Source organism: Rutidosis leptorrhynchoides, chromosome 6 (genome assembly GCF_046630445.1).
Source record: "Rutidosis leptorrhynchoides isolate AG116_Rl617_1_P2 chromosome 6, CSIRO_AGI_Rlap_v1, whole genome shotgun sequence".
Lineage (NCBI taxonomy): Eukaryota > Viridiplantae > Streptophyta > Magnoliopsida > Asterales > Asteraceae > Rutidosis > Rutidosis leptorrhynchoides.
Genome location: NC_092338.1, coordinates 446,291,628 through 446,306,696, shown reverse-complemented (window position 1 = coordinate 446,306,696; position 15,069 = coordinate 446,291,628). Strand labels below are relative to the sequence as shown.

The window sequence follows — 15,069 nt, the reverse complement described above, 5'->3', positions numbered from 1 at the left end:
AAGGAGAGGTTGGGATTTCAGCATACATACATCTTGTATGAACAAATGCACTATTAGCATCCCTCAAAAACTCAGTTTACAAAATGAAATTGTCATTAAACTAATGCAAACAGGAAAACGAACGATGATTACCATTCAAAAGCTTTGTTATTAGTCATTCACAATTAAGTAAATTGCCTTGGACTGCAAAAAACATGCGATAATTCTTATTGACAATTAATTAACCAACCTAAAGCAGCTTCAATTTAATATCTTGCCAAGAATCAGTGAGACCCAAATAAACCTGTAAGAAAATACATGTCTCTATATATTTGTAAAAACAACGACACGTTTCTTAGTCAAACGGTCATTAAAATAAATGACTTTAGAATTTACATTCACTTAATACCTAAAACACGTCATTAAATTGTTTCGTTTAAATAAACCCGTGATTTTACGGGTCATTTAACTAGTTATTTATTATTACTGTAGATTAAATATTAAATATAAATAAATAAATAAATATAAATAAATCAAATTAAAATAAGTTAAATTAAAATTAAAATTAAACGGAACAACAGGAACTGAAAGGAAGGAAGGAAGCATGACGTTAGTTAAGAAATAGTAGCTTCCAAATCAGGTTAGCTGCTTAAATTTCACCGAAGGCGTTTGAAATTTTATAAACAAGAGTAAGGATCTGAGCTCAAATCCAAATCGATATTAAGACTATCACTAATCCCAAATCTCAAATCCAATCTATTCCAAAAATGATAAACTTTATCAATAATTTATTTTTTTATTAACATTCTAGATCAAGATCTATCTAGCTCATTATTATTAGCACATTTATTTAATTTATATGTGCGTTTAAAAAAAATCCCTGAAAATCATCAGCATCGAACTGGAAGGGAAACATCAATGTCGTCGTCTGGATCTCAAACCCTAGGCGGCCAGTCACGTTGCGGATGGTTACTTGGTCCGTCGCTTGATAAAATTATAAAAAATGCAGCATGGCGTAAACACTCTCACATCGTCGCTGCCTGCAAATCTGCTCTCGATAAGCTCGAAACTCTAAGCGACGATGATTCTTCCTCATCATCAACACCTCTCTACGGTGTCTCTTCCGACTCCGATGCCGATTCCCTCATATTGCCCCTCATCTTGGCCATTGATTCATCTTCCTCTAAAGTTGTCGAACCCGCTCTTGATTGTTGTTATCGTTTGTTCTCCCTTGGTCTCATTCGTTGCGAAATCGATCCCTCTCAACAACCTCCTTCTCTGATTTTTCGTCTAGTTGATTCTATATGCAAGTGTAGTAGTGGTCTCGGTGAAGAGGTTGTAGAGCTTGCACTTCTTAAAACCTTGCTTTCAGCCGTTAGGTCTTCTACTGTTTTTATCCGGGCAGATTGTCTTAACCAGATTGTTAAGACTTGCTATAATGTGTATCTTGGAGGGGTCAATGGGACTAATCAGATCTGTGCCAAGGCTGTTTTGGCTCAGATGATGGTTATTGTTTTCGCTAGGGTGGAAGCAGATTCTCTTTTGACAAGCTTTAAGACTGTATCTGTGACTGGGTTGTTAGAATTTAATGATAGGAATCTAAATGAAGGGAGTTCTATACTATTTGTACAGAACTTAATTAATGAGGTTGTTTTTACTAATGTAGTTGAGGTGGTTAATCATGACTCAGCGGCGAACCTGTTGCCTGAAATGAGTGAGAAACCTGAATCTTCCGCCGATTATTATGAATTTGAGTTGAGGAGGGGTGACAACAAGGAGGATTTTGGTACTAGTAGTTATACAAAGATAAGGGATGACGGGGTCATGGTTTTTAAGAATTTATGTAAACTGTCAATGAAGTTTTCTTCTCAGGAGCAGCCTGATGATCATATACTTTTGAGGGGAAAGATGTTGTCTTTGGAGCTATTGAAGGTAATTATGGAAAATGCAGGTCCAATTTGGCGTACCAATGAGAGGCAAGTAACTCATGTCTAATAACTTAATGATGATAGCTTTGATGTGTAGATAGAATAGATGTCTGTGTATCACTTCAATGTATGCATGTTTCATATAATTCCATGTCATTTTGCTAAATATATATAAGTTACTTCAGCAATGCCAGTTCTCAAACGAGATTTTGGTGGTGTAAACTACTCTAGCAAAATGACAATATATTTTTTCTTTTGTTTCTAGACAGCTTAGGGAAATTCTCCCTTTTTTCGCTGCCTCCCACTTATTGTCACTATCTTTCATTACAATTCATGATCCAATATCAAATTCTCCCTTCATTCTTTCATTACAATTCGCTGCCTCCCACTTAATCTCTTCATTGTCATTATTCACTTAGAAAATGAACGAGTAATAGTGAAAGAATGATGTTAGAAATTTGGAGACATCACATTTATCAATAGATCACCAAGGTTGTGCACCAATAATTAGGATTTCGAGTCACAATACTTGTCATTAGTCGACAACTACGTGAAATAAAAACCAATATACGAGTAATTATCCATTTATCATGTTTCTATATTTCTATATTAGAAAATGTTTGTATAGTGTAATGAGTTTATATAGGTTACGAGTAATATACAGTTGTTTTGGTAAATGTAGTAGTTCAAATTTTAGTTCGAATTTGTGTACTTTTTAACAGAGGTTAAAAGCTAGTTTGATTGTTTTAATCAAAATCAACCACTATCGATACCTAGGCATATCTTCTTGCATAATGATTCTTGTTTTACCTTTTTATTAACTTTTAAAGTAGTGGCTACTTTGTATGGGCAAAGTATATTTGTTTTCTATGTTTATGTAAACATAGAGGACCTGATTGATATAAACCCACTTATTATTATGCAATTAGCCTTTTTGACAACTTTGCAACTTATGAGTGGCACAATTGATGTGTGGAGGAGAGTGTTTAAGATAGCTAATATGTATTTTTGCTCCCCTATTATATACTAATGAATTAGGATAACTTGTTTTGTAGCATATGGGATGACTTATTCACAGTCTTTAATATGTTTTTTGACTGAATCTGCCACTTGTTGCAGGTTCCTGAACGTGATCAAACAGTTTCTTTGCTTGTCCTTGTTGAAGAACAGCGCACTGTCGGTCATGTCAATTTTTCAGCTTCTGTGTTCGATATTTGAAAGCTTATTATCAAAATACAGATCTGTTTTGAAATCAGAAATTGGTATATTTTTTCCCATGCTCGTTCTTCGTGTGCTTGAGAATGTACTTCAGCCAAGTTTCATACAGAAGATGACAATCCTAAGTTTACTAGATAAAATCTCTCAGGATTCACAGATTATGATCGACATTTTTGTTAACTATGATTGCGATGTTGATTCTCCTAACATATTTGAAAGGTAAACAAACCAGTTAAGGTTCTTTAAGCTTCCTATACCAATTTTAGCTTCTATTGGAAGAATACTCGTCTTGAATTTGCATTTGTTCAAGATTTTTTCTCTATCTTCTTGACTTCTAGTAAATCTGATTTGGTGTGCTGATATATTTTAGAATTTGTTTAGTTTATATTACACTTGCAGTTTGTCTTGTGTATATTGTTTACTGCTTTCTGTAGTTTATATAATACAATGAGGTCTCTATGTGTTCAAGCACCTCTTTGGTTCAGTGTGTGTCTCTGTTTGTCTCTTTGGTTCAGTGTCTGTCTTTTTTCGTAACACGAATATCTGTATAAAAGAGGCTCAGTTGATGTGTATAGCCTTTTCTTGGGTAGTTTTTCTTGTAATTGTTTCTCACTGTTTGTCTCTTCTTTTGTCTACTACCCATCTTACTTGTTGGTTTACTTTTTGTATCATATCCTTGCTTGTATTATTTATAATGCTGCATTGCGTGTTAATAATAAATAAGCTGGCTGGTATTTTTGAAGAAGTTTGTTTAACTTAAAAATCAGACATTTGCAGGACTGTGAATGGTCTTCTGAAAACTGCTCTAGGTCCACCTCCAGGTTCCAGTACCACCTTGTCTCCAGTGCATGATCTAACATTTCGGGTTGAATCAGTTAAGTGTTTAGTTATAATCATTAAGTCTATGGGAGTTTGGATGGACCAGCAGCTTAGGATAGGGGGGGAGATTGGTGTACTACGCAACAACAACAACGCATCTGATAATAATAATAATGATAGTCCCCTCGTTGATAGTAGCACAAGTCTTGGAGGAGATGAAGTTACTCTTCCTGACTTTGATCTGCACCAAGAAGCAGCAATTTCTGAGCATTCCACTGCTACGCTAGAGCAACGTCGAGCTTATAAGTTAGAATTACAGGTACATGTATATATATATATATATATATATATATATATATATATATATATATATATATCAGTCAGTGATCATTGTATTATACATCTATCGAAATTCAAAAGTATACAACTGTGTATTTATTGATTGAGAAATATATATCTAACTAGTAATACCTAACTACAAACATCGGAATATATTGAATGTTCATTTAGATAGATAGATAAATAAATATATCAACACAAAAAAAAAAAAAAAAAAAAAAAAAAATAATAATTGTTACTAAATGTTGTTGTTGTTTGTACATTGCTACTGCAGAAAGGTATCTCGTTGTTCAATAGAAAACCTTGGAAGGGTATAGAGTTTTTAATAAGTAACAAAAAAATTGATGTTACTCCGGAAGCTGTTGCATTATTCTTGAAGAACACATCTGGTCTGAATGAGACTGTGATTGGTGACTATCTTGGTGAAAGGGAAGACTTTGCTTTGAGAGTAATGCATGCCTATGTGGATTCCTTTATTTTTGATGGAATGGACTTTGGTGAGGCTATTAGATTTTTTCTAAGGGGTTTCAGATTACCTGGCGAGGCACAAAAAATTGATCGCATCATGGAGAAATTTGCAGAGCGCTATTGTAAGTGCAACCCTACTTCTTTTTCTAGTGCTGATACAGCCTATGTCCTTGCCTATTCTGTCATAATGCTGAATACCGATGCCCATAACAGCATGGTGAAAGACAAGGTGAGATTTATCTTATTATTGCTTTGCTATGTTGGTTTTTTTTTTTTTTTTTTTTTTTTTGATTTTTTGTTTTGTAAATAACTTGTCCATCACTTATAGGGATACCTTCATGAAACTTTATACATATTTTTGTTTATCTTTATCAAAAATCATCATTTTAATATGGTTTAGCTAGATTAAATATTCACTACTTTCTGTCTGGGAGGGTTACAAAATCTTTGCTTTACGTTAATGTTCGTTAAGTGTCGCAATGTTTAGTTGGGTTGTCTGATTTTCATGCTTGTTTTTTTCTTTTATTTTTTTTTTATACTAGATGAGCAAAACTGATTTTGTACGGAACAATCGAGGGATCGATGATGGAAAGGACTTAGCTGAAGATTATTTAGGTGCCCTGTATGATCAAATTGTGAAGAATGAAATTAAGATGAAAGCTGAAACTTCAGTACCACAGAACAAGCAAACAAACAGTGTTAATAGATTACTGGGCTTGGATGGTATACTTAACCTTGTTTGGAAGCAGGCAGAAGAAAAGCCATTGGGTGCGAATGGAGACCTCATAAGGCACATCCAAGACCAATTTAAGGAGAAATCAGGAAAATCGGGGTAATAAATATTAGTGTATCTGTTTTCAATGCCTTTTGATGGATAATAAATTATACACTAGTAGTTCTACATACATGTCCATTGAATGGTTTTTAATTTTAGGTTTCTGTAAATAATGTTGTTATTTTGGTGGTGCTGCTGTGCTGCAGGTCTTGTAGTTACTATGATGTTGCAGATGTGGCAATATTGAGATTTATGGTAGAAGTGTGTTGGGGCCCAATGCTGGCTGCCTTTAGTGTAACTCTGGACCAGAGTGATGATAAAGCAGCCACTAATCATTGCTTACAGGGATTTAGGCATGCTGTGCATGTTACCGCAGTCATGGGTATGCAGACTCAGAGAGATGCATTTGTCACTAGTGTTGCAAAGTTCACCTACCTTCATTGCGCAGCAGACATGAAGCAAAAGAACGTTGATGCTGTCAAGGTGCTCCCTCCCCACTTTTCTCCTGTTCCCCTATCTAAATCTAAATCTAAATTTATTTGTTTGTAGGCAATAATAGCAATTGCGATAGAAGACGGAAATTATCTTCAGGATGCCTGGGAACATATATTGACTTGTCTATCTCGATTTGAGCATTTGCAACTATTGGGGGAGGGGGCTCCATCTGATGCATCCTTTTTTACAAGTGGATCAAACACTACTAGTGAAACAACAACAACATCAGAAGATAAATCATCATCATTGAGGTCTGGTGGTTTTACTACAAATTTGAAAAAGAAAGGAACCACCCTTCAAAATCCTCATGTAGTAATGGCAGTTGTTCGGGGGAGTTCATATGATAGCACCTCATTTGCTAATAATAATAATAATGCCACCTCAGCAGGATTGGTGACTCCAGATCAAATTAACAACTTTATATCGAATTTGAACCTGCTCGAACAGATAGGAAATTTTGAACTGAACCACATTTTTGCTCATAGCCAAAGGTTAGACAGCGAAGCAATTGTTGCTTTTGTGAAAGCCCTCTGTAAAGTTTCCATGTCAGAGTTACAATCACCAACTGATCCTAGGGTATTCAGTCTGACAAAAATAGTTGAAGTTGCGTAAGATCCCCTACCCTTTACTATATTATTATTATTATTATTTATATTGAATTGAATAAATTAATTAATTAACTTACAACAACAACAACAACATTACCCAATTCCACTAAAGTGGAGTATGGGGGAGGTTAGATGTAGACAGTCCTTTCCTCTACCCTAAAGTAAAAGGGAAGTCATTCTTCTACCCAGGATACCTATCGGTCCCCAGGTAGAGTAAAACCTAATTAACTTGTTTCACATAATCCTCGCAAGTGATAATAAATTACAGTAAGTTTTTTAATTCTTAGATTTTGACACATTATCATTCATTTGATTTGAATCTCGTTTCCAGGCACTACAACATGAACCGTATCAGATTAGTGTGGTCACGCATATGGAGTGTCCTTTCAGATTTTTTTGTTTCAGTTGGTTTGTCAGAAAACCTGTCAGTTGCCATCTTTGTGATGGATTCGTTGCGTCAACTTTCAATGAAATTTCTTGAGCGAGAAGAATTGGCCAACTACAACTTTCAAAATGAGTTTCTGAGACCATTTGTGATCGTCATGCAGAAAAGCAACTCTGTTGAAATCAGGGAACTAATTGTTCGTTGCCTTTCACAAATGATCCTCAGTCGAGTCCATAATATAAAGTCTGGGTGGAAAAGCGTTTTCATGGTATGCTTTCTTATGCTTTTTCTTTTGCTAATAATCTTACGCTGCTCGACCTTCCTTCTTTTACAGATACCATTATATTCTATAAAATCTATAATAATAATAATGAAATTTATATCTTTTTCCATATTGACTCGAAAGATTATCATCTTTTAGCCTGACATTTATTTCCGCTGTCATTTAAAAGAAAAAAATTGAACGTTACTTCCAGAAGTTAAAGTTGGAGACTTGTAATTGCTCAAGTAACTATTTGTGAATAATCAGACAAACTAATGTTTCATTGGACAATGTAATTTAGACTAATAAGATCTAGGATGATATGCATCTTGTTTACTAGCCATTGACTTTAATTGATGCTTTTATAGGAAGTTGAATAATTTTCTTATGTGGTTGGTTTGTACCTTGCACTCATGGTTGTTAAGGTCCCCGACTTGTCGAGAGATTTTGAAGTAGTCCGAGTAGCTCTAACTAGTGACTTTTACAACCTTGTTTCCACTGTATGGAAGGCATACTGTTGAAACATATGTACTATTTTACCTCATTTGAATCTCGATTTAAATAGCTCTCATTTGTTGACCATGCTTTTAGTCCGATACTATGAAATAGAAATTTCATTTAGACCATTAAAAACTGGTGTACATCAAATACTGACTGACTAGTGTGTGCAATATGTTCAAGTGAAACTGTCATATGTACAAGTTGTAGTTGTATGTACTACCATACCATTGATTGATGAGTTTATTATTAGGGCATATATTATATAAAAATAAAAATAATAATAATAATAATGTTGGGACAGGCTTTAACAGCTGCTGCGGCTGATGAAAGGAAGAATGTAGTGTTGTTGGCATTTGAAACGATGGAGAAAATAGTACGGGAATACTTCCCTTATATAACTGAGACAGAGACACTGACTTTCACTGATTGTGTTAGATGCCTCATTACATTCACCAATAGCAGATTTAACAGCGATGTAAGTCTTAATGCCATTGCTTTTCTCCGCTTCTGTGCTGTCAAACTTTCCGAAGGGGGCCTTATTTGCTGCAATAAAGAAAATGTCCCTGCTGCTGCTGCTGATGATGATCATGATCATCATGATTTGAGCATCATCATTCCATCTGTGAAGGAAGCTGCTGCTGATGGACAAACTTTATTATTATTGGATAATAATAATAATAATAATAAAGATGAGAATGAGAATGCATCTTCTTATTGGATTCCTTTACTGAGTGGTAATTTATTTAAATTTGATGTTAAAAAAATGTTGACTGGTTGGTTGCTATACAACTCCTTCCGAGAGATGTATGCATGTATGTATCTTCTGATTCTTTATTTTGATATTATTATTATTCTTGTTGTTTTTCAGGCTTGTCTTTGTTGACATCTGATCCTAGATTAGCTATTAGAAAAAGTGCTTTGGAAGTGCTTTTCAACATTTTGAAGGACCATGGCCATCTTTTTTCTCGCTCATTCTGGATTACTGTTATCGGCACTGTAATTTTTCCTGTTTTTGAAAATGTGAATAATAATAATAATAATAATAATAATGACAAGAAAGAGAAAGGAGCAGCAGCGACGCCAAATACATCATCATCATCATGGGATTCTGAAACTTGTTCTGTAGCAACTCGTTGTTTGATAGATTTATATGTCAACTTTTTTGGTGTGATGAGGTCTCATTTAGGTGCAGTGGTATCATTAGTAGCAGGCTTGTTGAAAAATCCAGCTCATGGTTGTGCTACTACTGGAGTATCTGGTTTGATGCGTTTGGTGGGTGACTTGGGATCTTTGCTCACTGAAGATGAGTGGTCATGCATCTTCCTTTCTTTAAAACAAACATCAGCTTCAATGATATCTGGTTTATTGAAACTTATCAGAATTATGGATAGGATTGACATTGACATGCCCAATGTTGCTCACTCTTCTTTTGATGATAATGATGACGATGGTGACACATTCACCACTAGTAATGCTACAATTGAAGACTACTATGACGATGACAACTTGCAGACTGCAGGATATGTTGTTTCAAGAATAAAAACCCATATTTCAACACAACTACTTATCATGCAGGTTCTCTCTCTCTCTCTCTCTCTCTCTCTCTCTCTCTCTCTCTCTCTCTCTCTCTCTCTCTCTCTCTCTCTCTCTCTCTCTCTCATATTTGTAAATGGGTGGACGTGCTACCTCTACCTCTACCTAATGCAAGAAACGGATCGTATGGCCAAACAAAAGGCTAATTATTGATGATGAATATGAACTTGCACCAAATTAATAAGATAATGCACGATGTGCATAGGAACCAAAAGCCAGCGGCTGTTTTATTAACTATATTATCAAAATCGTAGTCTGAATATTCCATCTAAACATACCAATATATAAAGTCCATAAAACAAAGGAAACAAAATAACTAAATATCATAAAAATAGGAAATCAAATATTTATCAAAATCTAACTTCTTGGTGTCCACGCCATATTATCCAGAATCCCATTGCCATCTTTTCAATCCAAGTCCACTTTTAAAACTAACTTGGGCCATCAATATACTGTTTAAGTTTGGGCTTTTTGGACCCACATTCCTATCTGCATCATTCTCCCCTTCTTCGAAAAGACTCGTCCTCGAGTCTACAACATTCATGAACGAAACATCCATCCGATCCTCGAGAACGACACATGTTTTTTAACTCGTTTTCAAAATTAACATAAACATCTTCACCTGCCTCTTCAACTTGTACACCCGAAACGTATTGGATGCCAGTATCATCAACGTCATTGAAATTCAGAAAATCTGCATCCTTTTCGCTGTCCGTATCATAGATGGGTTCTTCATCCTCACCATTTGTATCATAGATGGTTTCTGAATCTTCATCAACAATAGGTTCAGAAACGTAGTCCAGATTAAAAATTTTCTTGTCTTTATTATTAATTGTAGACACCAAAGGCGCCAAAGTAGTATTCACCTGGTCTACCTCTTCTTCCTTTTCCTCACCGCCAGTATCATAAATAGGCACGGTGTCTTCAAACACACAACGTACTCCAAATTAAAAATTTGATCAACTGTATAAAATTCATGGATAGTTTCCTCAACGCTCAGTGAACGCTGCTGATAATGTTGGTACTCAACGAAAGCTTCTTGCCGAAAATTTTCGAGTAAGAACTTTCGCTTTAATAACTTTTTCATCTTCTCCCATGTGTTTACTTTTGATTTTCGGGCAGCAACCCTATCTTTCCTCACATGTTCCCACCATAAAGATACATGCTTGCGCAAATTTATGGCGACTAATTTCACCTTGAGGTTGTTGGGGATGTCTTTGAGATCAAAGATACGCTCCACCGTGCTAATCCAATCTAGGAAATCTTCCGGATGCATAGATCCGTTAAACTCAGGTATCTCAACTTTCATTCCTAGATTAAGCAACGGGTCTTCTCTAGTTCTCCGACGATGACCCTGAGGTGCGAACGGGTTTGTCCGATCCCATTGATCATGGGTACGTTCAGACTCATTCCCATTCATATTTTGGTAACGGTTCATCTCCAGCTCAACAATTCTTCGGGTTAAACGCTCGATTTCTGCATCCTTTGGATCAATATCACCATGGCTGTTATAGTTTAGAGCACGGTAATAGTGTTCGGAAATTCCCAAAGCTCTGAATACCAAATAATGCAAGAAACGGATCGTATGGCCAAACAAAAGGCTAATTATTGATGATGAATATGAACTTGCACCAAATTAATAAGATAATGCACGATGTGCATAGGAACCAAAAGCCAGCGGCTGTTTTATTAACTATATTATCAAAATCGTAGTCTGAATATTCCATCTAAACATACCAATATATAAAGTCCATAAAACAAAGGAAACAAAATAACTAAATATCATAAAAATAGGAAATCAAATATTTATCAAAATCTAACTTCTTGGTGTCCACGCCATATTATCCAGAATCCCATTGCCATCTTTTCAATCCAAGTCCACTTTTAAAACTAACTTGGGCCATCAATATACTGTTTAAGTTTGGGCTTTTTGGACCCACATTCCTATCTGCATCACTACCTGTACTAAGTTTCCTCACCTTTGTTGTTACAAATTGTGCAGGTGACAACTGATGTGTACAATATGCAGCAACACTTGCTTAAGGCCTCAAGTGTCAAGATTGTGCTTGAAATATTTTCACAGACGGTGTATCATGCTCATGAATTGAGCATGGAAATGGGCCTACATTTGAAGTTGCAGAGAGCATGTTCTATCCTCGAGATTTCCGACCCACCTGTAGTACATTTTGAGAATGAATCTTATCAAAACATACTCAACTTATTGCACCATTTACTGACAAGTGACCCATCTATGTCAGAGGAGATGGGCATAGAAGCACAGCTATTTACAATATGTAAACAAGTTATTCAAATATACCTAAACTGTTCCAGACTGGAACACAAGAAACCACCACCAGTTGCTGTTCGTTGGATCCTTCCATTGAATTCTGCAGTGAAGGAAGAGTTGGGGGCAAGAACTTCATTGCTTGTATCGGCGTTGAGGGTTTTAAGTGAAGTGGACAAAGGTTGTTTTAGGAGGTATTTGTCCACCCTATTTCCTCTGCTTGTAGACTTGGTTCGCTGTGAACACAGCTCACGTGAAGTTCAACCTGTTTTGACCAATTTGTTCCAGACATGTATAGGCCCTATTATAATGGAAGTGTGACATGCTTGTTTTGTATACGTACAGATATATATAATTGTTTTTTTACATATATTTGTAATATATAGTACTGAAGCCCTGGCAATGTACTGAAATGTCGTTTATGCTCTGTTTTTGGTACCATGGTCTAAGGAGGAGAGGAGAGAAGAGGCTTCTGTTTATGGAGTATGTGCTTTATTTGTACTTTGAGGTGATCTTTTTAATTAACTAATGCAGACAGTTGCTCTTTTTAGGACGAGTTTCATTAACTGCTGTGAAAGTAAAGCAAAGCTTTTTGGAAAGCACTTTTACTATTTATACTAGAAAACCTCACATAATGAAACTGTATTTCTAATCTTTTTGTTTCTCTCTTTCAATAAATTTTTGGTATAACATGATCTCTGGCCTGAAAATAAGTATTGTGGCATGCATCTCTTGGCTCCTCACATGAGATGTTTGTAGAAAAAAAAAATGTATGTAGAATACAAAACATATTGAAAATGAGGGAACCGACAAACACCGTGAGCATGTATCTCTCTTCCCAGTTCTAATAATGCCAGCCCAGTGCAACCTCTCAAAACACTAGTCAATGTCTTCAGATCTGCTATAAACCCACATCTCATCACGCTTTTGAAAAAATCCAGAGCTTCATCTCCATCGTTGTTCTGAGCAAATGCACCAATTACCGAGTTCCAAACAATCAAATCCCTAGTCTCCATTTCACTAAAAAATGGCCAACACGTTTGGCAGTTTACCCCATTTGGAATAGTTATCGAGGAGCGCACTCATGCCAAATACGTCAGAATCCAAGCCAGCTTTCGTTATGCTGCAATAGATCTGCCTGAGGTTGGGTAACCCACAACAGGCTCTCAAAACAGAAGAATAAGTAAACATGTTGGGACGGACACCATGTTGGAGCATAAGAGTCAAAAACTCCATGGACATGTCAGGTAATCCTGCACTAAAAAAAAGCAGATATCATGGTGGTCCAAGAGACCACATTTCTCTCAGGCATTTCATCAAACAGTTGGCGTGCTTCGTCCAGTAAGTCAATTTTGACGTACATGCTAATGAAAGTGTTAATCAAGAAAGTATTAGGCTGGTAGCCAAGAGAGAAGACATGTTTATGGAGTGTTTTGGCTTCAAGAATGGCGCCACGAGCCAAGCAGCATTCAATGAGCTCGGAATAAGTAACATAATCAGCCCAAATATGGTATTTTTGCATAAAGGTCAAAGCTTTCATGGCAGAAGAGACGTCTTTTCGACAGTAGGAGGCACTAAACTCATCAAGTATGGAATTGGAATTTGTGGATTTTTTTTTATTATTTTTTTTTTTTTTCAAAAATAACGAATACTCATATATATATAACCGAGGTCGTTTTTTAAAGGAAAACACTTCAACAGGAAATACAAAAAAGACAGGGGAAACGGAGAAGCTCGTACTTAGAAAGCACATCTAAACAAAAACAATCTATAAATGAGCCTCCTAACATCCCAAAAAAAAAAAAAAAAAAGAACGAGACCAACCGAAGAACACAAGACGGAATTGGTGAATTTGACAGGGAGAGTTGAATGGAATTGAAGCAACAGTTGTAACACATATAATTGGAGATGATGATTGATTTCATTTTATTATATATAACTTATCCCAAGTAGATATATAAGAACTATTAGAGATATGTACGATGGGGCGAAGACTCGCGTACGCACGGCAGTGGGAAACACAGAGTTTTTCCCTGTAGAGGTAGGTTTACATCAGGGATCGGCCCTTAGCCCATATCTTTTCGCTTTGATCCTAGACGAACTAACTAAGAGGATACAAGATAACATCCCATGGTGCCTAATATTCGCCGACGATATTGTTTTAGTTTCGGATTCCCAGGAGGAGCTTAATAGAAGGCTAGAGCAATGGAGGACTGCACTAGAATCAAATGGCCTACGGATTAGCAGACTTAAATCGGAGTGCCTTAGATGCGATTTCAAGATGAGCGAAGAAGAACAAGAGGATTTAGTGGATGTCGGAATTGGGGATCAGATTTTACCTCCACAAGAGTCCTTTAGATATTTAGGCTCGATGCTTCACAAATCGGAAAGGATAGATGAGGACGTGACGCATCGTATACGAGTAGGATGGTTGAAGTGGAGGGCAGCGAAAGGGGTGTTGTGCGACAAGAAGGTACCCCTTAAATTGAAAGGGAAATTTTTCAAGGTCGCAATCAGACCGGCCATGTTGTACGGCTCAGAGTGTTGGCCAATGACGAAAGCCCAAGAGAGGAGGATGGAGGTGGCAGAAATGAGGATGCTTAGGTGGACATGTGGCAAGACCATGCTAGATATGATACCAAATGGAGTTTTTAGCGAGAACTTGGAAGTTGGGAACATAACCAACAAGTTGAGGACATGACTTCTGATAGGAATTTGTGGAGGAGTAGAATTATAATAGATGACTAGGTTCTACATGGTGTTTATTTATCTTATATATTTATATTATATTTCTTGCCTACTTGCTTGTGTGCACTTCATATATGTCTTTTTTTTTCGTGGGACTTTACGTATTGGCTGGACATGTTTTATGGATATATATATAATATATCTATACTTATTGTAGCATATTCACATGCTTTATTGCACTATATGATTACATGTTTGTATTACATTATATAGCAATTAATTTATACGTACTTACATATCACATGTTTTTATGCTAACATAGCATACTTATTTGTCTATGCCTACATAGTATACCATCTATTTTATACTGCATATTATATCTACATGTTTCTTACCAACATGTTTACGTATACTTGTTGTACTTACATGACTTGTTATACTTGCATATTTGACACTCACATATTTTAATTATATGTTATATTACTCAATATTGTTATATGCTTTATTTACCTATATATATCGTATTGGAGTATACATTATTCATGGTAAAGCTTCTATTTTGCCAACTTTACTTGTATATTTTTACTTCACATATCGGATTTCATGGTTCTTTCTGATCGGAGGTCCCTAGGAAGCAGCCTCTCTGCTCTACAAAATAGGGAGGGACGACTTCCTCTACCTGGGGACCGATAGGTATCCTGGGTAGAAGAATGACTTCCCTTTTACT

At 36.0% G+C, this 15,069-nt stretch overlaps 1 protein-coding gene and 1 pseudogene across 2 annotated transcripts; one reads left to right on the top strand and one right to left on the bottom strand.

Moving 5' to 3' along the window:
- The first annotated feature begins 773 nt into the window (after positions 1-773).
- LOC139855558 (brefeldin A-inhibited guanine nucleotide-exchange protein 1) lies at positions 774-12,287 on the top strand. 2 transcript variants are annotated; one of them, XM_071844794.1, is made up of 11 exons: positions 774-1,955; positions 3,027-3,344; positions 3,903-4,263; positions 4,558-4,980; positions 5,294-5,583; positions 5,733-6,009; positions 6,076-6,629; positions 6,961-7,282; positions 8,079-8,511; positions 8,646-9,352; positions 11,373-12,287. In XM_071844794.1, exons 1-11 carry the CDS (start codon positions 898-900, stop codon positions 11,973-11,975), a joined length of 5,346 nt encoding a protein of 1,781 aa, XP_071700895.1. In that variant the 5' UTR covers positions 774-897; the 3' UTR covers positions 11,976-12,287. The 2 variants fall into 2 exon arrangements, with proteins under 2 accessions (XP_071700895.1, XP_071700896.1); XM_071844795.1 differs by lacking the exon at positions 774-1,955 and having other exon boundaries at positions 3,167-3,344; positions 3,893-4,263.
- Positions 12,288-12,394: 107 nt separating this feature from the next.
- Positions 12,395-13,407, bottom strand: LOC139855360 (pentatricopeptide repeat-containing protein At2g03880, mitochondrial-like; annotated as a pseudogene).
- Between the last annotated feature and the right edge of the window lie 1,662 nt (positions 13,408-15,069).